Genomic DNA, 25,242 nt, shown 5'->3' on the forward strand with positions numbered 1-25,242 from the left:
CCTTACTATCTACCATAATGGCATTGGTAGGATAAGGGCATTTTTTTGCTGGGCTACTAAAGCATTAAAATGTCTTTAATTTCTGCTGGACAATATGGATGTCTAGGGGAAAAAAGATTTATTTGGTTTCTTGTGATATTTTTATTTTACAATGATTTAATATCTAACCACTTCTTGCCATTTTGATAAGATACAGGCATAATATGATAAAAATTATTTAAAGCATTCCATAGTTTTTGCCCATACACTAAACTGATTGTTTCCTGATTTCATGTCTCAAAGACATCTCAAGCGTTATGAAGTCCGGAATAAAACTCAATCTCCTTGTTCCCCTACCTGCTTACTAAGAAATCTATTCTTCTTATAGTATCTCTCGTCTTAGTGAATGCATCTGCTTCTGGGGCATTAGGCCAGTGATCTGGGCCCTACCTAGCCTTCTTATTTTATTTTATCTCCTTTACTCTTTCCTTCTCATCTGTACATGCGTTTTCCTCTCACTTCACCAACCCACTTTTCACCTAATTTATACTCACCCATGGGGTTTCTGCTGTAATCTTCCTTTCCAGAACTACTAGAAGAACTTAGTCCCTCTTTTCATAGCTGCCTCATGGCCTCGTCCTCTAATAAGAACAATAGTACTGCTACAGCTAACATTTAGTAAACTTTGACTATGTATGGGTATGTAATGTTATCAGCGGGATTAAGTAATTTTGCTCAGGGTTATTCCCTGATAATTGAAAGAACTGAGATTTGGATTTAAACAATTTAGCCCACATTTAACTGCTTTACTACTCTGCTTCTTACTGTGTAGCTATTTTTGTAATGAATGTCTCAATCCCCTCCTGTATGGCTAAGGTCTGTGAAGGCAGAGACGGTGTCTATCTTATGTTCTTAGTATATAGCAAAGTTGAACGCATGCATGTGTACATGTTTCATACTCAGAAAGTATGAAAATGGATATAATTTGTAAGTGGAATTCACAGTGAGCATTTTACCTTGTAGATGTGAAAGTATCTATAACTATGGAGAAATAAATCTATTTAGTTCATCTAGTAAATCAATTTACTGTTAGTGATCACACTCAAGGAACCTGATCTATTTGGAGAAGTTTGAATTTGAAAAAGTTTCCCCACTGTTTTTATGTCCTTGATTCACTAGATTTTAGAATCTACTGCGTAGAGGTTATGGGCAATCAATTGGTGAACCTTAGATAGTCAAGTCAAAAACTGCCATCTTTTGGAACTTTTAGAAAAATGACAAAGAATAGACAGTAGATACACAGGTATTATGAATTTCTATTCCAGTTTTAAAGAAGCCTCTTAGAATGGGATTAAAACTTACTTAAAATAGGATAGGATGGATAGGAGCACCAGGGAGAAAAAATTGGGAATTTTATACAGAGCTCCTACCTGTGTCAGAACATCACTAATAAGAAATTTCTGCCACATTTGGAAGACTTGAGTGTGAAGATGAAGAAAATGCTTGAAGAAGAACTGAAAAAATAGATTCTTTTCTTGAGTCATTTCTTTGTTTTATGGGTGGGAACTCTGTTATCACAGAAAGTAATAAAAATTTGTTTGGGAAGGTCATACTTACTGTTTTTAAACCAAAACAAATGAAAGATGATATGAACTTGGCACTTGACACATGTTTGGAATTTAATGTGTGTAGCTATTTTCTGTGGGAAAGGTCTTTTGAATATTGTCTTTCCCATAGTTAAAGTACACACAGCAAAAAAGAAAAAAAAGGCAATCATAAAGATTTTTATTTAAATGAAAATTTAAAAATTAATTAAATTTGTATTATATATACACCTATACATAAAATGTTATAAAAGTGCATAAATATGACACAATTATTTTCAGTACAGTTTTTTGGGGTGATTAGTTCATTCTTTCCCCTTTTTTCTTCCCTCCCATCCATATCCTTGCTCTTCAGGACCCTCTAAGCCATGTTAATAACCTGTTACATTATTCCATATTTTTTTCCATGTTGTCATGTTCACGTACAAATATATATATGTATATAACACATTATGCACATGCACGTGTGTGTGTGTGTGTATATTTGTGAGGTTTTTTGAGCATTCCCTCTACTTTAAATTTTTCTGTCTTACTCAAGAATACCTCGTAGAAATCTGTTAAATGGCAAAGCTCTAATTTATTCTTTTTAATGGCTACATAGTTGTATTAGTTTGCCAGGGCTACTATAGCAAAGAACCAACCACACACTGGGTGGCTTAAACAACAGAAGTTACTTTTATTACAATTATGGAGGCTGGAAGTCCAAGATCAAGGAGTGGGCAGGGTTAATTTCTTCTGAGGCCTCTCTCCCTGGCTTGTAGACAGCCATCTTCTCCCTGTGTCTTCACATGGTCTTTCCTCTGTGTGTGTGTGTGTGTGTGTGTGTGTGTGTGTGTGTGTGTGTCCAAATTTCCTCTTCTTATAAGAATACCAGTCATATTGGATTAGGGCCCACCCTAATGACCTCATTTTAACTTAATTACCTCTATATAGATACTGTCTCCAAATATAGTCACATTCTGAAGTACTGGGCATTAGGACTTCAACATATGAAATTTTAGGGGATACAATTCAGCCCATAATAATAATGTTCTGTAATTTATTCAAATATTCCCATACTGATAGGCATTTACATTAATTCTAGATTTTTGCCACTGTGAACAGTGGTGCAATAAAATCTTTATATGTATATCCATTTATTTCTATAGGATAATTCCCAAGAATGTGTTTGCTGGGCCACAGGGTATATTTATACCCTATGGTGTATGGTTGCTGGATTACTTTTCAAAAAGTCTGTTATCAGTTAGCATTTATACTAGCACAGTAACAGAATAATCCTTTTCCTAGCATTCCTATCAACAATAGGTATTATCGATCATTTTAATTTTTGCTAGTCTAATAGAAGTGAAATGATATTGTTCCTTTAATTTGCATTTCTCATAATTCTCTTCCCCTCTCTCTTGTCCCAGTTACTCCTCAACTGCCTGTGATTTGGGTTCTGCTCCTGCTACTCTTCTCTCAAAAGTCACCAATTATGTGCTAATTGCTCATTAATTGGTCTTCTCAAAGTATTCTGAGATTTGTAGCATTTAAAACTCCTGGACACTGGTTTTTGTTTTGCCTCATTTTCATCTGTTTGCTGCTTGAATGTAGGCGCCACCCACAATACCATCCTGTCCTTCATTGCTCCTCAGTCTACCATAGGCTGGGAGATTTTATTCTAGTTTGTGCTAATTCCTGTGAGTGATTGGGTGAACTGCTCCAGATCCATGAACTTTTCTTTTTTTCAATTTTTATTGAGGAATATTGGGGAGCAGTGTGTTTTTCTAGGACCCGTCAGCTCCAAGTCAAGTCGTTTTCAATCTAGTTGTGGAGGGTGCAGCTCACTGGCCTATGTGGGAACCTAACCGGTGACCCTGGTGCCATGAGCACTGTGCTCTAACCAACTGAGCCAAACGGCTGCTCCCATGAACTTTTAACATTAGTAAAAAAAAAAAAATCTTGAAAATGATGACTAGATTATTTGCAAATATTCATTAAATAAGCCCTGTTTACTTCTTGTAGTTATAAGAGCTAGTAGGTTAATAAGTAAATTTATTTTTTTGTTTGTGTGTTTTTATTTATTTTATTTTTCAATTACAGTTGACATTTAATATTTTATATTAGTTTCAGGTGTGCAACATAGTCATTAGACAAGTAAATTTATCTTTAGCATAAACACCCAATAGTTAGGTGGTTTTTGCTACTTGAGTATTTGAAACACTATGGCAAATAATTCCCTACAACCAAAAAAATAAAATACAATAAAAAATTCAAAATCACGTGATGAAAAACAATTTTAAATTATTTAAACTGAAGTATTAAACTTGAATTTATTATCCTTTTTGCAAAATATTATCCTTTTACTGAGTATTTCCTATCCTGGTTAAATGAATGGTTCTCTATCATTGCTGCCTCCACATACCCCAAAACAGTTATCCAAACCCACCTCCTCAGATGATTTCTACCTCCCACTGTTCTGCCCTTGGTTAAGGCATTCATTTTTCTTTTTGCAGTTTGCAGCATCCTTCCAACTTGTTTTGCTTCCTTCAACTTCATCTTCATTTTAACCCATCCTTCATACTGACATCAGAGAGATTCTTCGGCATACAGATCCTAATTATGTCAGTGTTGTTTTAAACCCTTCAGGTATTTTCCGCTGGTCATGTCTCACCTTCTTAGCGTGACATACAAGCCTGTCCTTTCCAGTTTTGCCTTCTTAGTACTCTTTGGTCCAACTCTTGTAGTTTTCCCAACACATTTTGTCTTGGCCTCTATGCCTTTTTTTTTTTTTTTAATTTATTGAGCCTTTGGAAAAAATGGTTTTTATTGAATTTAACTAAAAAAATATTATTTAAAATTAGTTTTTATAACTAACTTTAGAACATCTTTGAAATGAGTATAGAGTGTTTGGTGTGATACACATAATTTGTAGGCCAGATATGTTTATCCTGTCTTAAAAGTAACATATGCACTCAAAAAAATCATTCATAATTATATATATTGCTATATATTGCTTACTTCCAAAATGGAGTTGCGGTAACTATGCATTTGGGCTGTATTTCCTTTTTTTTTTTTTTTTATTAGTTTCAGGTGCACAAGACAAAGTAATACTTAGACGTTTATCATTTATATCCCTCACACTGTGTGAACCCCCCTCCGCCCATCCACTATCCCTTTGACATCGCACAGAGCCATTTCATTTCCACTGTCTCTATTCCTAATGCTGTACTCTGCTTCTTGTAAGTATATACATATGCATACACACACACACACACATATATAAACTTGTAGTGGACATTCATTATTGTTCAGTTTCAGCTTCAGGTGTACAGTGCAGTGATCAGGCATCTACATCATCCCTGAGGTGGTCTCCCTAATCAGACAAGTGTCCATCGGATACGCTACAAAATCTTTACAACATTATTGATTACATTCCCCAAATTAATTTTCAAAACCCTGTGGCCATCTTGTGGTTACTGACTGTTTTCTAATCCCCTCACCTTCCCCCTTATCCCCATCCCCTGTGCCTTTTTTAATGTTAACTCTTAGTAAAAGCCCTTCTTTATCTGCTGCCTAGTGCACTTTATTTATCCTTTATGCCCCAGTTCAAGTATGTTTGACTTGTGAAGATTTCTGATACTCCTTACCCACCATCAGCAAGGGTCACTCTTTTTATTTTTTGTCATCACTGTACCTTAAATATACCGTATTTTGTCAGATATAATGCACACTTTTTTGCCCAAATTTGTGAGGAAAAAATAAGGATGCACGTTATGTATATAAATGTATATACATTTATATACATATGTATATATAATGTTTTTGTATATAAATGTTTTAATTCTTTTATTTATGCTTATGAGTTAAAAGTGTAACTCTAGAAATCAATAACGATATCCGTATGCAAAATAATACCCTGGAATACAATAATAGGTTTCGTTGAACTTATGACTGAAGCAACAATGAAGAGTTTTGGCCTTCTCTGATACATAAATATCATAAATTTGTTACCAGTACATAAAATTTCTTGTACCTTGTATCTGTTCTTGTGTTTTATAATTATTTGTTACGTAAAATTTCTTATACCATAATATGTTAAAAAAATAAATGCTAAAATTCCTTTATAACACAAAAAACAAGTACCTAAATGTAAACAAATAAAATTTGAAAAAAAACATTAAAGCAAAAGATTTTTTTCCCTGAAAATTGGGGCCAAAAACATGGGTGTGTGTTATGCACGGGAGTGCATTATACGCAGCAAAATACAGTAACTCCATATTGGTCTCATCACACTGTGTGAAGTCAGTTGTTTATATGTCTAGCTCATCTGTGCGCTGAAATCTTTGAAGGCAGGTGGTATGTCCTCATTCATTTTTGTGTCCCCAGCAAATAAGAGGAGTTCAAGGAAAAAAATAAGATTGTTATATACATGGACCTAAAGGCTAATGAACAGGCGCCAAGAAATGAGAAAATATTTTAGTCCATTTTATTTATGGAAAAAAGTTCTTTAATTTGTTTCATTTTTGTCTTTAAAAATATTTTTACAAAGGATGTCTGCTTTGATTTTTAAATAAACCTCCGAATGAGGCGAAATAAGCATCTAAAACATCAAATATTGACTAAACAATCATAACACTGAGAAAGAGATTTAACAATCCAAATCTTTATTATTTGCTATTGTAAAGGTTTTGAGAATACCAATTTTATTTCAGATTCTCCTGTTATAAATAAAAGTAGCAGATCTGGGCTTGAGATATGACAAAATGCAATTTAGAAGCCTTTCTAATCCTTCAGAGAGCCATTGGTTAGAAAAAGCTATTAAAGATTCATCAGAATTCACAATACTGTTTTCTGACAGTTTACCCAAGGGGTTCCCTGAACATAGTTAGAGGCCTCATGTATCAAACAACTAGGAATTGATTTAGACCTAATCCCTTTGCTTTTTCAGAGTCCACAAAATCTGGCAATAATAGCCAACAAAGTTGCTTCTGAATTTGTTCGAAATTACTGGAGACAAAATGAACTGTCAGCATAGAAGCATGCAGTACTTTAGAAAGGTTTAAAATTCAATGGGTGGCATCTTTAGTTGAATATGATGATTATACTTTAAAAGAATACTGTCATATGAAATTCTTATTCATGGCTATCATTCATTTTTTAGTGAAATTTTTGCATTTATTTACCTAATTACGTAAAGTAATTGTATTTCAAGAAGCATGTGAGTTTTTCTCTGTCAATAAATGTAAGTATAAAATACGTTTTTGAAAACTGTGTATAAGGGAAAACTCACATCTAGTTTAAACCCAATTCTAAGTGTTTATTTTAATTACACACACACACACACACACACACACACACTCACACTCAGTGAATATCCACTGTTGATGGCTTCAAAGGCTGTCATAAGATTTGTCAGGATAACCAATTCAGTATAGTCTTGAATAATTTGGATCATTTGATCTATTAAATATCTTTGAGTATCATTTAGATGGAATGGACACTTTAGCTGTAATACTATCTCATGGAAGATAAGTGTTTTTTATTTTAACTTATAGGAAATGTAATACTTCTGTCTGCTTATTAAATAATTCTCTTAACAGTATCTTTCTTGAAAGAATAAAGAACAGTATCTTCCTGTGTATTTCAGGAATTGGTGCTCTCTGCTTATCTTAAACATTTACCATTGCCCATGTTTTTCAATCAGAGATTTTGAAGTGTTGTTTTTAAGGAAGAACAATAAATTATTAGTTTCTTGTATGAATGAACCTTATGATCATTATTTGACAGATTTAAGATATGATGAAGGTTAATGTCCAGAAACTTAGAAGAACAGTTGACATCATGCATTTTACACCTAATAGGTTTTATTTGGCTATTAGTAACCATCAATGAACAAAACTTTGAATTTCTGAAATTATGTGTCATGAAATGTGTCACACCTAACATTTGAATTGTATGTGCCTGAATTATAAACACTATTAAGTGTTGTTTTTATCTTAAACCGTAGCATTTCACCACTGTGATTATATACAGTTCATTTGATTCTATGTAATAAACATCTTTTTTAGTTCTAACTAAACCATGTTGAATGGTTTCTGCTTTAAGGGTTTATACTCCTGAAATCAACCAGACTCTAGCCTTACCCACCACCCCTTTTCAATCTTAATTCCAAGAAAGAAAGATTTTATTCCTCTAACCCCTAAAGTACACAGACTTTGAGTATTCCCTGAATGTCATAGGTTTGGAGTGAAAAGCAAAGAGAAAAATGATTCTATAAATAGATAACAAAGTCCTGCCCAATTGTAGCATCACTGTCCAAATAGAGGAAATAGACAAGGGAACACGCAATTATAATTCAGTATGACAAACCCTGTAACAAAAGTGTGGTACCTAGTACAAGGATTAGCTCAGAGCAGAGTATAAGACCCATATGAGCAGGGACTATTGTTGATTCATCTCATTACAGACATACCTCAGAAATATGGTGGATTTGGTTCCACCACAATACAATGAATATTGCGATAAACCAAGTCAAATTTTTTGGTTTCCCAGTGCATATAAAAGTTATATTTACACTGTATTATAGTCTGCTAGCTGTGCAATACCATTATGACTAAAACAACAGTGTATATACCTTAATAAAAATATTTTATTGCTTAAAAAATGCTACCTTCTATCATCTGAGCCTTCAGTGAGTCGTAATTGTTTTGCTGGTGATGGGTCTTGCCTCTGTGTCGATGGCTGCTGACTGATCAGGGTGGTAAGTTGCTGAAGGTTGTAGTAGCTGTGGCAATTTCTTAAAATAAGACAATATAGTTTGCTGCATTGATTAACTCTTTCATGAACAATTTCTCTGTAGCATGTGATGCTATTTGATAGCATTTTACCCACAGTAGAACTTCTTTCAAAATTGGTGTGAACCCTCCCATACCCTGCCACTGCTGTATTTACTAAGTTTATGTAACATTCTAAATTCTTTGTTGTCATTTCAACAGTCTTCACAGCATCTTCACCAGGAGGAGATTCCATCTTGAGAAACCACTTTCTTTGCTCATCCATAAGAAGAAACTCCTTATCCATTAAAAATTTATCATGAGATTTCGGCAATTCAGTCACATCTTCAGGTTCCACTTCTAATTCTAGTCCTCTTGCTATTTCCACCACATCTGCAGTTATTTCCTCCATTGAAGTATTTAATCTCTCATAGTCATCCATGAGGGTTGGAATCAGCTTCTTCCAAAGTCCTGTTAATGCTGATATTTTGACCTCTTCTCATGAATCATAAATGTTGGGAATGGCTTCAAAATGGTGAATCCTTTCCAGAAGGTTTTCAATTTACTTTGCTGAGATCTATCAAAGGGATCTCTACCTATGACAGCTATAGCCTAATGAAATGTATTTCTTCAATAATAAGACTTAAAAGTTGAAATTACTCCTTCATCCCTGGGCTACAGAATGGATGTTGTGTTGGCAGACATGAAAACAACATTAATCTCGTTGTACATCTCCATCAGAGCTCTTGGGTGACCAGGTGCATTGTCAATGCGCATTAATGTTTTGAAAGGAATCTTTTTTTTCTGAGCACTAGTTCTCAACAGTGGGTTTTAAAGGTTCAGTAAACCATGTTGTAAATAGATGTGCTATCATCCAGGCTTTGTTGTTCTATTTATAGGCAGAGTAGATTTAGCAGAATTATTAAAGGCCCTTGGATTTTCGGAATGGTAAATGATCATTGGCTTCAACTTAAAGTCACCAGCTACATTAGCCTCTAACAGGAGAGTCAGCCTGTCCTCTGAAGCCTTGAAGCCAGGCATTGACTTTTCCTCTCTAGTTATGAAAGTCCTAGTTGGCATCTTCTTCCAATATAAGACTTTTTCATCTACACTAAAAATCTGTTGTTGAGTATAGCTGCTTTCATTATTTTTCTTCTGGATAACTTATTGCAGCTTCTGCAGTAGCATTTGCTGCTTCACCTTGTTCTTTCCAATTATGGAGATGGCTTCTTTCCTTAAATCTCCTGAACCAACCTCTGGTAGCTTCAAACTTTGCTTCTGCAACTTCCTCACCTCTCTCAGCCTTCATAAAATTGAAGGGAGTTAGGACCTTGCTCTTGATTAGGCTTTGGCTTAAGGGAGTGTTATGTCTGGTTTGATTTTCTATCCAGACCACTATGTCTCCATGTCAGCAATAAATCTGTTTTGCTTTCTTCTCGTTTGTGTATTCACTGGGTTAGCACTTTTTATTTCCTTCAAGAACTTTTCCTTTGCATTCACAACTTGGCTAATTGGCTCAAGAGGCCTAATTTTTAACCCTATCAGTTTTCTACCTACCTTCTTCACTAAGCTTAATCATTTCTAGCTTTTGATTTAAAGTGAGACACATGCAACTCTCCCTTTCACTTGAACACTTATTATTGGACTACACTTCAACATTGATGTGTCTAAAAGAATAAGGAGGCATGAGGAGAGGGAGAGAGATGGGAAACGACCAGTCGGTGTAGCAGTCAGAACACATTTATCAATTAAGTTTACTGTTTTATATGGGCATGGTTTGTGGTGCCGCCAAACAATTATAATGCTAACATAGATAATCACTGATCACAGATCACAATAACAAACATAATAATGAAAAAGTTTGATGTAGTGCAAGAATTACCAAAATGTGACAGATATGAAGTGAGCAAATGCTGTTGGAAATGGCACTGACACATGTGCTCAATGCAGTGGCCACAATCCTTCGATTTGTAAAAAATGCACTATCTGCAAAGCTCAGTAAAGTGAAGCACAATAAAATGAGGTGTCCTTGTATATCTAGCACCTGACAGAGGGTCTGGTATTTAATAGATTCAATAAGTCAGTTAAATGAATGAGATTAATTCTGCCTTGGAAAGAGACGGAAACAAGGATGTCTTCACAAATAAGGAGAGATCTGGGCTTTGAAAGGCAAATAGGTAGATGACAGGGTAAGAGAATAATTGATAAGCCTGGAGAACAACAGTGTGAGTGAAAACTGCCTGTCACATTTCAACAAACTACAAACAGTCTGAATTGCTTCAACATAAAGTGTAAATTGAAGAGTAGCTGGAGATGGAGCCTTAATTAATGAAGAATTGTGTTGTTTCCATGGGTTTCTTTGAATAACAAAGAACATTGTTTTTTAAAAATTGTCTGATCAATTTACAATTTCCTGAACACTTTTTAAAATGTGTTTTACGGTACCTGAACCACTTCCTTAAAGGACTTTAATATTTTAAAAACTTAATTAGAATTATTGTTGATGAAATATTTTCATTTTAATATTTATCTCTAGCGTTTTAGCCTTATGTTGGATATTTGGTACAGTTATAATTTTGTATAATATATTAGGGATCCTTTGTGTAATCCACGATCCTTTATGATTTTACTTTTTCAAATTATGAAGATTAATAGTGGTGTGTTTGCATTTATGACATGCCAGTGTTTAAGTATGGCAGCATATTTTAAGCTAAGTCTTATATAGAAATCTACTATATAAATAGGTACAGTTCATGGGCATTCCACTCCTTATGTTGACGGGGCTACTAGGACACTCAGACTCCTCCATGTTTGAAAGTCAGAGGTTTAGTAGAAAGAGCTCTGGCCTAGATGCCAGGAGGCTCAGGTTCAGTACTTACAGCATCACTTTTACAGTTAGCCACAGTTACAGGGTGGTGGGTGTCTCCTTTTTCTCATTTGCTAAATAGAGGGAGGGAGTTAAATGAGTTCTAAAGCCCCTTTTAATTCTATTACATGGTTTTATAAATCTGTAGCTATAGTTTGTGATGCTAGAGCTTTGGACAGGAATGTAGCCCCCAAGTAGAGCTACATTGTCTAGGACCACTTCTTACTGAAACCAGGGGCTGTGTATACTGTGTTTTTCATATATATATAATATCATATATAATAAATATCACATTTGTGAAATACAGCTCTATGTGTGAGATACAGTTTTTCTTGTTCAACTTTTATGATAAGTTCTTCCCCCACCAAACCCCCCCCCCCATGTTATATTTGAGGTTTGGTAGGATAGGTGGAGCTACCGAGCAAGTAATTTGAAGTGTGGGTCTAAAACTCAGGAGAGAAGTCAGGACTAGATAGATATGGATTTGGAATCATCCACACAGGGGATACTTCAGAATTTGCAAGTAAATGAGATTACTTGGGGAAAGAACAGCAGACAGATGAGTATAGTATCCATATTTGAGGCCTGGAGGAAGATAATGAACTTTAAAAGGAAATGGAAAAGAAGCAATAAGAGAAGTAGAATGGATTTTGTAACTGATATTAATAAGTTTTAAAAGCCTTAAAAAAAAAGCCCACTATGGTGTTATGATTTACTGCTAGATGAAAGTAACTCAGCCATGAAGGTAAATGGTATCTGAGAAAATAATTTAAGCCAATGGAGGCATGCAATTCAATGTATAAAAATAAAACTTTTGCCAAGTTCCAGTTAAAAGAAAAACGGTGTTTAATCATATTAAGTGTTGAAGAAGAATAAGTTTACAAAGTTCATTACTTATGCACTTTAGTCAGAGTGCGATGGCCATGGTAATGGAAAGCACTGAACTGAGAAACACGAATCCTGGGTTCTAGTCCAAATTCTATCCATGATTTTAACTGCATAACCATTCAGTAATCTAATAGGGTTGAGAGATTTGTAAACAGATCAGTCAGAATCAGGCTGGTAATAGCTATACTGAAAATGATCAAAAGTGGTTGTGCAAATAATTGAAGAATTTTGGGGCTCAGTGTCTTCACCTGTGAAATAATCTTAAATTGTTTTAAACATCATACTTAATGTAGTACCTCCCCCCCACACACAGAGTTTTGAATTGTCATGTTATTTGCATCTAAAATACATTTCTTTAGAAAGTATTATGAGGTGCATATGTACATATAGAGAGAGCCAAAAAAATGTATACACATTTTAAGAAAGGAAAGAGCTGTATTAAGATTGGAATACTCAATATATACCGATAGCAAAAGATGAATACAAGTCATCTGTATATATATTTTTTGGCACACTTGGTATATATACATATCTATGTACTTAAGTGCCCTTGGCCAGTGTGCACTTTCATCCCATTAGTGCCCTACTGCCCTTTAGAGAGTGGTGCATATTTTGAAATGTGTACTGTTTGTCTCCTGGAACTGTTTTTCTGCCACTTTTTAAAAGGAGGGAACAATTTTGACCCATAGAGATACAAGTAAAGTATATCATGCTGGTTATTAAAATGTAAGTTTTACAGAGGTCAGAGGCATGAGGTGCCTCCAAAGAAATAGTCAAGAAAATGTAGGTAAAGGTTAGTAGGCGTTTATAAACGAGTGACCACCAACTTAAATTCCTAAAGCACAGATAGTCACAGATTGTCGAAAGTGCCCATTTTGTGTCCTTTGATATATGGTGACTTTGTGTTCAACAAACATTTATCAATCTTGTATTATGTGCCCTGCGCAGTGCTAGATGCTAGAGTTACATTGGTGAATAAGATAAGACATATCCCTCTTGGATTTTATCATTTATGGGAAAGGCAGAGTTAAACCAGGGACAGAGATCCATAGGAGTTCAGGTTTACCCAACCCGTGTGTTGAGTAAATGTTCTAACTACCACAGGTTCTTGGCGAAAACCATGTAAACTGCATGTTTTATCCCTAGCGCAGCTTCTCCCTTCCTCTCTGTAATCCCCCACCTCGGGGTAACCATGGTTTAAGAAAAACAATATTGAAAGTATGCAGTTAGGTATCTGACTCTCCAGGAGCATGTTAATGAGCATGTATGGTGCATGTTGCTGGGGAAAGATGGGAACTCCTGACTTCTGGGACGTAACATTCAAATCTGTATTTGTAAGCCAGACCATGTTCTTGAGTACAAACCCACATTAAAAAAAAATCCTTTCGTTTGTTTAATTAAATGAAACAACCTACATTTTAATTACCTTGCTTTTTGTTTATAGGTCCAGGGGCAAGTGCATCCTACTCTTGAGTCTAGTGATGATGCTCTTCAGTATGTAGAAGAATTAATTTTGCAGTTATTAAATATGCTATGCCAAGCTCAGCCCCGAAGTGTTTCAGATGTAGAGGTATGATAAATTTGCCTTGTATTTACTTTATATATATCTAATCTGTGTGTTTATTATAATTTCAATGAAAGAGGAGTTTGCTCTTCAGTTTCACAAAATAGATATATGATGTTTAAAAAAATGAAGACTAGATTTATTTTAACTTTTTATTGGGTATATGATAGCATATTTATGTTTTAGCTGTCGAATTATTCCATGTTTTGCTTTTAATCAAAACTGAACTTTTGTTGGCCTCTAAATACTTGTTAATGCTAGAATTATATATATACATATATATATATATATACTGTATGTGTATATATATGTATATGTATATTTTTTTCTTATACTTTTAAGAGTGGATTGTGTCCAAACGTTTCTTTTGTTTGTAAAGCCACCTATTCTTTCAAAAAAATTTCAGTTAATTTTTTGATCTTCAGTTGTTACATGTATTTTAGATAATAGGTGGACCCCTTTCCACAAATTGGAAGAAAGGAAAATACCTAAAAATCTAGGAAGGAAGTTCTATAATGTTTTACAGAGATGACATGGCCCCTGTCTTTTTAGGGGTTATAGGTTAGTGGAGAAACAGATAGGAGTATGAGCAGTAAAATAATGTGATGTACTATGAGTAAAGGAGATGTGGGAAAGTTTAAAAGGAGCAAATTAATAATATGGGCTTTGGGCCTCAGGATTAGCCTCTCAGTAACAAGCATTTAAATTGAGTTCTGAAGGAGTCAAAACTTTGAGAGGAGAAGAAAGAAGTTTTGAAGTACTGACTGTAGAAAATGGGAGATAGAGCTGGAAAAATAAACGTTGTTTTATGGCAATGATGATGGATCATTTGACTTGAAAGACCTCGAACGTATAGAGGTACACATCTTTGGGTTTCTGTGACGCTTCTTTTGCAGTACTCAAGTGTGGGCATAAAAAAGATAGTTGAGTTGAATGGTATTTCACCATGGTTATACAACAGGCGGACAGTAGGGCAGAGGAGTGTGGAAACAGTGCTTTGTAGTCCTTTTCAGGACACAACACACAGAATATAATAATAATTCTACGGCACACAGTGAATGGCGAGGAGGTATCTCTATCTATCGCAGGCCCTGCTCCATTTCCCTGAGAAAGTGATATATAGGTATATCCAATGAGAAGCTGCTGAAAGGAACATCAGAGAATCTACATTGGATAAGAAAAAAAGTGAAATGTAATAATAGCTGATATGTGAATGCTTGGTACAGTATTATGCACTGGTCTAAACAATTCTGTTTTATATTTCAAGTTTTTAATAACCCCATGAAGATGGTGCTATTTTTTTCTCTTACTAGAATGTAAACTCCAGGAATTTTTTCACTGTTGTTCACTGCCAGATTCCCACCACCTAGAACAATGTCTGGCACTGAGAAGGCACTCAGGAAATATATGTTGAATGAATAAATGTGGAAACTGAAGCCCAGAAAGGTTAAGTTGCCCAAGGTCACAGCTAATAAATAATGAAGCCAAGACTTTTCTGGGGCAAACATTCCACTAAACTATTCTGACAGGTAGGAGAGATCAGACAGATTGGAAAAACATGGAGGGAACAGGGTTTTGAATTTCCCAATAAGGTCAGAGAACTGGTAGCACTAGAATACCTCAGTGAGAGAAATAGAAGAATAGATTGGGATCAGAGACAGTTGTTGGAATGTAAGATTTCTGGGGTAACATGGTTACAAAATAGGGTGTGGCCATGTGTTGGTGGCTGGACGACAGGTGCTGAATTAAGAGGCCATGGGACTTTATGTGTCCTTAATGTAGATAATAAAGTCACATGGGATGACAGAGGCCTTTACATGCGTAGTTAAAAGTGATGTTCCAGAAGCAGCTTATGGTGTGGAAAAGAAGCTAAATCCACCTTCATGTGGGTTTTGGGACAAGGGCACTTCCTGCTCTAGAAGTTGTCAGGGGAGATCCAGATTTCAGCTGAGCAGAGATATTAAGGAACATTCAGCAGAGGTTGTGGATATAGAAAAGATTGTGTACTATGGAATACTAATTTACTTGATTGCTTAAATAATTCAAACCATATTTCATTTTTTATCCTATTTTCCCATTGAATTATAACGTCAAATATCTTTATTCATCATTTCCTTTAGACACTAATTACATTGGGCTTTAGAGTAGGTATTGAACAGAACTGATTGCCTGACTCTTCTCATTAACAATTCTATTTGCTCTTTTGGGTCCTAGTTAGGTTCTCCCACAGTGTTTATAAAATGTAACATCCAACCCTTTGCCTAGACTGTATTAGAATGGAACTGACAGATCTTGTCTTGCTTATCATTCCGATGTTGGTACATCCCAGGAATTTGCTAGTTTGATAACAATTGCATTCTCAAATTCAGCTCTTTACAGGTATGTTGTACTATACCTGTGTTTATTTAATTTCCTCCTTTTAATTAATATAGAAACTAATTTATAATTTTCCGATGTTGGAGGAGATGATGAATTCTTGAAAGTTACTAGTGAGTCTCTCAGTCTTCCCACTTTCACAGATGTAATCAATATGTAGGTACTCAAGACTAAATAATATAGGGTATTTTATAGTTTTTTAACACTTAGAAAATTTCTGACATATCAAAGATAATTTACCCTCTGTCCTATCTTGTTATTTTTAAGCATTTAACCAGGGCCCTTAAAATAGATATAGCCATGTGATATTCCAATGAGCTGGCTTTGGTGCTTTGGTGTTGTTGGGAATGAATTTTTGGGAATGAATTTTTGAACGAGAATATAAGACAGTAATAGAAATAGCAATCAGTTGTGTAACAGGCTTTGTAATTTCAAAGCACTGTTATATACATCTTTATATCCTTACAACAACCCGGTGTAGAAGTTGTTATTCTCCTTATTTTATATATTAGACAATTAACCTTGAAATGGTGGAACAGAATAAAAAAATTAAAAAAGATGGAAACCTGTGTTTTTTCTAGTCAATAGTCAAATACCCTTCTTACTATACCATTCCCCTAAGGGTATTTAGATAAGAATATGGAGATACAGAGATATTTAGATGACTATAATTGTATAATGTTCTCTTAGATTCTTTTATCAGGAAATAATTTTCCATTTTCTTCATTCATTCGGATTCTTTATTTTTTTAATACGTTTCTTTAATTTTAAAAACACATTTGTGACACTCTATTAAAATAATAAGGGCCATGAATTTAGCAAGTCTTTTAAATACATCCTGGGGTAAGATTTTTATCAAAATTTAAAAAAAAATTTTGAGAGCTATATAAAAATATACTATTAAAATAGATCAGTCTGAGCTAGTGGAATATATGAATTTTTTTTATCTTTCTAAAGAATACATTTTGATTACTTTAAAGTATAAGCATAATTCAGAGTAGAATGGCAATTCTTGCTTAATATTTGGCCCCTATAGAATTTGTTTTAATGAAAAACTGAAAATGATTTTTAGTTGCCCTATGGTTTTAGGAAAATAGATACTTCAGAAGTGCTTGAAAACTGATGGTTTACATACTTTTCTATAATTTTGCTAATTAAAAAGTTTTAAGTTGTATTAAGATCATCACAAATTGTAAACTATAATAGTCCAAATGAATGGGATTTTGTTTTATTGATGTAGCCAATATTCACTCATCCATGCCACCAGTATCTGAGTATCTTATCAGTCAGGCAGTATTCCAGATGCATAAGGAAGGCTCTGGGGATGCAGAAGAGGGATATATATTATTTGGCCCTCTTTTCAAAATAATTTAAGTTTTAAGAGATAGTTTATAAAAATTATTCCAATCTGGTTTGTTCTCCCTCTCCTCATTGTCTATACTTAATCTTTTAGAATAATAGAAGCAAAAACTAGTAGTATTTTTTGTGTGCGATATTTCCCTGGTAATTTCTTAAAACGTTTTGTCCTTTCATAATTGTACTTGTCCTTTATTTCTTTCTAGTTGACTAGACTGACTTCCATTTGTAATGTCTTTCCTGTTTCCCTTTCTGGCCGTTGTGCCCTGTTTTTAACCAACTTTCATTTCTTAGGACACTGATACATTTTTCTTTTCATTTAACTCAGGTTTTCTTGGACTGTTTTTTCTTAGACTTTTTGTTTTTCCCATGAATCATATCCTAAATTTTTTTTAAGTTTACTTTCCATTCATTTTTTGTTAAACTCTTTTCTTTTTCATCCTAAAGAGTCCTTATGTCTAATAAGTTTTTCATTAACATTTAGATTTCCCAAGTCATTTCTCCATATTTTCTACCTTTCTAGAAAAAAAAAAATCTCCCACATATTCTAAGCTTTTGTTACTATTAATAAGACTTTAAAAGTACCTGTGGTCTGGAGTTTTGCACTGAAGTGCATGTGTAGGAATTTTCATAGGTCCTAGAATATTTGTATTGGAATTGATCTTCAAGATTATCTATTTAGACCCCTTTATTATGTAAAGCAAAAGACAAGGTTTTGTTAATAAGAGAGAGAGCTGAATCTCAAACCTAGCATTTTTTGGTATCTCATTTATTTTTTTCCAAAGCCACTAAATGTTCCTAATTAACTAAATGTTAATTAGGGTGAAGTTTCTTATTTCAAACAAATGAAATTACTAACCTTAAAAGTAGCAGAGAAATAGAATTCTAATTCATGAATCTTTCATTAATCATTCCTCCTTGGGCTCTTTTAAAAAAAATTTTTTTAATTGTACAAATAAAGTTTGCCACTAGAGGAGATAAAGTATGTCTTTCCACTTGGCCTTTCCACATTCAAAGCACCTTTTTTTGACCCTACCAATCTTTTGCCATACATTCCGACTCTTGGTGTTACATAAGTATGTAGTGGTAATTTAATTCCAATAATACACTAATAAGTAAGTTTAAAATGTGTACGTCATTATTATGTTTTCTTTCTTGTCTTCTGTTGTCATTCCTGATTTACTTTCCCCTTCTTTCTTAAAACAATAGATAAATTTGGGATTAGATGGATAAAATTGAGATGGGAAGGGATTGCTGTTCTGTTTTCTTTTTCTTCCACCTCAACCCCTGCTTACAGCTTGCCTCTGTAATTCCCCCAATGATTTCTTTTCAAAGACAGTATATTTAGAATTGTCAAATTGAGTTCAGCTTCTGTTCTCTTCTACTTTTCTATCACCACTATACACCAGTGGTTTTTAGACTCTAGGTCGTCACCCATTAGTAAATTATAAAATCACTTTAGTGTATTGCCCAGCTAACATTTTTTTAAATAAATAGAAGATATCAATGCAAATAGCTTTTCAGGTAGGCATTTAAAAAAGTTTGCAAACTCCATTTTTAACTACAATAATTCTTTCCATATACTTCTAATTCCATTAATTAGACTTAAAATGATCACTTCTTATATTTGTCAGCTGATTTTGCCTTGAACATAGATGATGAGAAAGTTTATTAAACTTGAATGGGTTAAACTTTTCTCAATTTATAAATTTGTTCTTAGTATGTCTTGGAATAAATGTGCCCTCCTGCCTCCCGTATCACATGGAAATCTTTTTTTTATTTTCCATTTTAATAGCAACTGACAACTTTTATTTAGTTTTATAATGAGGAGTGATGTTTAATTTTATCTAGTTGACTACTACAGTAAAAACTACTACGGTAAATAGTGAGTAATTCAAAATTCGTGTGTTAAAATTATGTAATAGCGACCTCTACTGGTTTTAATTATTGTATCTTGTTTTAAAAACTTGAGAGGATAAAAGTACCTTTTGTTTGAAGTGAATTTAATTAGTTTATTAAAGTAGGGAAATTCCACTTTTACATTAACGTGAGGTGTTTTACTTTCAGTAGAAATTCTAACGAATAAGTGCTGGAAATTAAAATGAAGCATTTTGTTAAAAATTAATGAATGGCCTATGGAGGATGCAGACTCGAATAATGAGCTACCGTGTATGACTATTAAAATTGCTGTTACCAGTGTAATCCCTTGATTTCCATGATTTGTAAATAGTTTTGAAGTCAAGTTTTGCATGATGGATAAAGGAAAAAAATTCTTAGAAGTTTCAAGTGCAAAATGTTACTTGAGTTTGTATTGAAAGTAAGGACAAATGAATGATAATTGGATTTAGATGTTTACTTCTTGAGTTTAGGTTTTGTTCCTTGAATTTTTATGTAAGTAATGTTTAAAATGGCTTCTACTCATTCTTGTCATTAGCTTTTTCACAGTGAAGTTGAAATTCAGAATGTGATTTCCCCCTAAATAATACAAGGAATGTTTAGTCTCTTAATTGCCTAGTTAAAAAACTAATACATTGACAGTTAGCTTTTCTTAAGTATATTTGTAGTATAAGTTATACCACATGTGAAAAGCCTGCTTTTGGTATTCTTTGATTTTAAAAATAAATTATAAGCGAAGAGTACTGTTTAATATATTTGTTGCTTAGTTGTTAATTTTCCTATTTTCCAAGGAACGTGTTCAAAAAAGTTTCCCTCATCCAATTGATAAGTGGGCAATAGCTGATGCCCAATCGGCTATTGAAAAGAGGAAACGAAGAAACCCTTTATCTCTCCCAGTAGAAAAAATTCATCCTTTGTTAAAGGTAAAGCTGAACTACTGCCTTTTTGCCCTTTAAAAGCAAAATAAAACCCATAATTTTCAAACACAAAGAGTATATTTTATGGGTAATAGAGTCAAGTGAAGGGTAAAATTTTGTCATTTTAATTTTTCTAGGAATTCATGTTGTGGAGCGGATGATATGATAATAGGGAAGTGTAAGTTGGGCAACATGATTTAAAGTAATTTCATACCAATAGTAATAGTCAAGCAAATTGAAGGAACTAGGAAAAGTTGTAATTGTGCATGTTGTTCATCTCAGACGTTAGTAGAACCTCAAAGATAATTTATAAAACCTCTTTCTTGTTGGTTAGACCTAAATGTCCCTATAATTCCTTCAGATCTTACTCTTCATATCATTAGGTGCGTAAGGACCTTAGTGAGACTGCCATGGAATTATGTGTAATCTTTGAACAAAAATTTCCTAAACCTAAACCATCCAGTCCTACTTGTCATTTAAGTCAGTCGGTCATATTTCTCTAGAACTGATAGAAAGAATAACTTCTAGAAACTCTAATAATGATATTTCTATTTTATTGAATACAATGAATAAACTATTGATTAACTCTCACATTAAAAATATAGGTATTATAATAATTAAAACCTTAATACTTTTGATATCAATAATTTTGTACCTGCTATAACATAAGCAAAATGCTAATGCTTACGTACATTATCTCTAAATTTTATTACTCAGCACAGTTATTATCATCATCCGCAGTTTGTAGGTGAGGTAACTGAGGCAGAAAGTGATTAAGTAACTTTTAGTCCAAGTTCACAGGGCTGGTAAGCCCCACAAAGTCCATGCTCTCTTTGAAGTCTAATAATAGGACTATTTAACATGCTTTTAATAACCATTATTGTTCAGTAAGACATAGCATGAATATTTTTGCCATAGAAACAATTCCAGATACTGGAAATGAGCTACTAGGATTTTGGGAAGCCCTAGGTTTCTTTGGAAATAAGGATAGAGGTATAAGACTAGTAGACATTCCCATATACCAATAATATATTAACTCTTTTTCTGCATAGAGGGAAAAAAACCTCTTTTGTCGTAGTTAATTCCAGGTATTCTGACTTAGATAACAATGAGCATTCCCCACCCTCACCCCCAAATTTGGGCTGCTCTTCCTAAGTTAAGGATTATCTATTTAGTAATTTGTATAATACTTCTTAGATATTTTACATGATCATAGGTAACTTTGTCATACCTTTTCTTAGCTTACGTTTCCAAGTAGCAATACGTATATTATTCATAGATGAGCCACTTAAAATCAAATGGTGTTAAATAATCACACACCTCAGTAAAAGTAAAACTAAATTGTATGCATGTTTTTTTAATCACTGTGTCAAATTTATAGTGTATGATTTTTAAACATGCTTTTCTTTTAATTTTTCAGGAGGTCCTAGGTTATAAAATTGACCACCAGGTTTCTGTTTATATAGTAGCAGTATTAGAATATATTTCTGCAGACATTTTAAAGCTGGTGGGGAATTATGTACGAAATATACGGCATTATGAAATTACAAAACAAGATATTAAAGTAGCAATGTGTGCTGATAAGGTAGGATACTGATCTTCTATAAGTTTTATTCTTAAATTTTTATTTGTGACTTATTCGATGCTAACATACTACTCAGACAGAGTAAAATTGTATATTATGTGTCAGAGTATATTTCCAATAATCTAATAGCAAGTACTCAAGATACCACTTAACGGAAATAAATTATTATATATAGTCTTCAGATGTATTTAAAAGTGTCATACAGTTTTTCTTTTATGTGTTTCTACAAGTAGGGTTAATAACAGTAGTATCTCTTATTAGTGAATTTCTTAAAATTTTATTTGGTTTGGAAGACTTAGAAGGTTATGGATTTACTTGAAAACAATTTTTGAAAATGTAAAAATACTAAACTCTTGAGATTTTTATTTCAATACAAAGCATTCTTTAGCTACTACTTATATGGTTTTACTCTAGTAGTATTAACAGCAATCATTTTTGAAAGTTAAGTATATCTGTGACTCATTTCATTTGGTCCTTATGATACCACCCTATGGTGCTCTTATCTACATTTTATGATTGGAAAACTGAAGTTCACAGAAGTAAAGAAATCGGTTCATATTATTATGAGACATTTCAAAGCCTAGATTTGACCTCCAGATCTGTCTGAATCTAAAGTTTCAGTCATTGCACTGTAATGCATTTTTATTTTATAAAAATGACTTGGAAGAAAAGAAAACATTTTCTGATGAAGCATTTCATTCCATTTTTTTCTCACTGTACTCTACGTGACTTGAAATATTCTTTCTGATTACTGAATCAACTTAATTATGTTTTTGTGTTTATTTGTTCTTTTAGAATGTGATTGTATAGAGTAGAAATCATTGATCTGATGAGAATTTCAAATGTTTTCATATTTTTAAATGAATAACTATTTGGTTTTAAAAACAATGATTTTTCAATGAATATAAAATATTTGATACTTTTAAATGACTCAGATAAGTAAAATATTTTTGAGTACATATTGTACTCACAAAGTGAGGAGATGCAAGAGAAGTATAACAAGGTTTCAGAGTTGATGAAGGGATACTTACATTTGTGCAACAAGTAATACAAGATAAGATTTTTTTTATTGTTATGGGGATGACGAGGTAGTTCATACAAGGGGAAACATGAAGTACAGCAAGAGTAATAATAGTAGACTTCTTGGGGAAAAAAGGACTTGTTTTGATCAATTTCCAATAAATGTAGGTAAAGAAGCCAACTAGAAAGCTATAAGAATTATTCAGAGATGAGGTAGTGAGGCCCTGGAATGAGTGGTGATGGCAAGGGTATAAAACGAGAGAACTAAGATAGAAATCCAAGATAGGATTTGGGAACAAATTAGAAGTAATAGACAGACTGACAGATAGTGCTATTGATAAGAGAACTTGGAGGAGTCAGTTTGTGATGCCGTATGTAGAATTCTATTTTAGAGAAGCTGTGGAGGGGGCAGTGGCAGTACATCCAAGAAGAAATAATTGCGTGTTTGCTTTTTGTCATTTAAGAACTGTATTCAAAGAATAACTTAGGGTGCTTCACTTCAAATTTGCCTATAGATTCATATTTTATTATACTTGTTTTTTATATCTCTGACTATGTAGGTATTGATGGATATGTTTCATCAAGATGTAGAAGATATAAATATATTATCTTTAACTGATGAAGAGCCTTCCACCTCAGGAGAGCAAACTTATTATGATTTGGTAAAAGCTTTTATGGCAGAAATTCGACAATACATAAGGGAACTAAATTTAATTATAAAAGTTTTTAGAGAGCCCTTTGTCTCCAACTCAAAATTGTTTTCAGCTAATGTAAGTATCATTGTGTACATGTATATCATTGCGTGTGTTGTTAATTTTACATGACCAATGACATTTAAATTTGTATGGGTCATGATCACTCATTTGTCGATTTTTTTTGTAATTGTGAGATTTAATTCATAGTAACTGTGATCACAAATAAAGTTGCTACAACCGTTTCGATAAGTTAAACATCAGAAATTAAAAGACAAAATCTAAGCTAGACTAATTGTATAAGTGCAAATGAATTCACAGAATCTTCCATGTACTTCAAAGAATAAAGCTCATTTGAGTCATTCAACCAGCACTTCATCAGTGCTGCCTATATCGTTAAGCACCATACTTAGCAATGGGGATTCAAAGATGAGTAAGAAACAGTTCTTCCCTCAAATTTAACTACTCAAGATAGAGCTGTAAACTTAAAATTAAATTGCAGGCACCCAACCTAATGGGAGAAGATTTTTGCAAACAACACGTCCGATAAGGGGTTACTATCCAAAATATATAAGGAACTCATACAACTTAACAACAACAACAAAAATCCAATTAAAAAATGGGCAGAGGACCTGAACGGACATTTCTCCCAAGAAGACATACAAATAGCCAACAGATTTATTAAAAAATGCTCAACTTCACTCACTCTTAGGGAAATGCAAATCAAAACCACAATGAGATATCACTTCATACCTGTTAGAATGGTTATCATCAACAAGAAAAATAATAAGTGTTGTAGAGGCTGTGGAGAAAAAGGAGCTCTCATACACTGTTGGTGGGAATGTAAAGTGGTACAGCCACTGTAGAAAACAGTATGGAGGTTCCTCAAAAAATTAAGAATAGAATTACCACATGACCCAATAATCTCTCTTCTGGGTATCTACCCCCCAAATCTGAAAACATTTATCCATAAAGATATATGTACCCTGGTGTTCATTGCAGTATTATTCATGGTGGCCAAGACATAGAAAAAAACCAAAGTACCATTCCATATATGATTGGATAAAGAAGATATACACAATGGAATATTAATCGATGATAAGAAAAGATGAAATACTGCCATTTACAACAACATGGCTGGATCTTGAGATTATCATGCTAAGCGAAATAAGTCAGATAGAAAAAGTCAAGAACCATATGACTTCACTCATATGTGGGATATGAAACTGAAAACAACAAAGGAACAAGACAAACAAAGAAACAGAAACTCCTAGACACAGACAACAGTTTAGTGGTTGCCAGAGGGTAAGGGGGGAAGGGGCGGTAAAAGAGGATAAAGGGGGTCAAATATATGGTGATGGGGGAGAATTGACTTTGGGTGGTGAACACACAATGCAGTATATAGATGATGTATTATAGAATTATATACTTGAAACCTATATAATTTTACTGACCAATGTCACCCAAATAAATTTAATAAATAATAATAAATTGCAATACACTGTGGTAATTACCATAATAGAAGTATGACAACAGTATTTTGTGGAGCACAAAGGAGGGAGCCAATAACATTAAAAATTAGAGAAGGGATTACTGATCTAGTAATTTCCAGAAATGTTGCCACATAGCCATGGGTGAGTGATAGAGAAGCAATGCTTACTACAGAGGCTGAGACTAGCACTCAAGTTAAGGCAAGGAATGAACATTAAAAAGAAAAAAGAAAAAAAAAAGGAGTAGATTACAG

The 25,242-nt window shown here is 33.6% G+C and overlaps 1 protein-coding gene across 3 annotated transcripts in view; it reads left to right on the forward strand.

Annotated features, from left to right (window-relative positions):
• The window catches only part of SOS1 (SOS Ras/Rac guanine nucleotide exchange factor 1), a 121,893-nt gene that overhangs the window by 31,945 nt on the left and 64,706 nt on the right, over positions 1-25,242 (forward strand). For all 3 annotated transcript variants that reach the window (XM_081068679.1, XM_081068681.1, XM_081068680.1), the window contains exons 2-5: positions 13,537-13,662; positions 20,076-20,207; positions 21,622-21,786; positions 23,367-23,576. In XM_081068679.1, coding sequence (XP_080924805.1) covers positions 13,537-13,662; positions 20,076-20,207; positions 21,622-21,786; positions 23,367-23,576 — 633 coding nt within the window. The remainder of the gene's footprint in view (positions 1-13,536; positions 13,663-20,075; positions 20,208-21,621; positions 21,787-23,366; positions 23,577-25,242) is intronic.

This window comes from Rhinolophus hipposideros (genome assembly GCF_964194185.1).
Source record: "Rhinolophus hipposideros genome assembly, chromosome: 12".
NCBI classification, from domain to species: Eukaryota; Metazoa; Chordata; class Mammalia; order Chiroptera; family Rhinolophidae; genus Rhinolophus; species Rhinolophus hipposideros.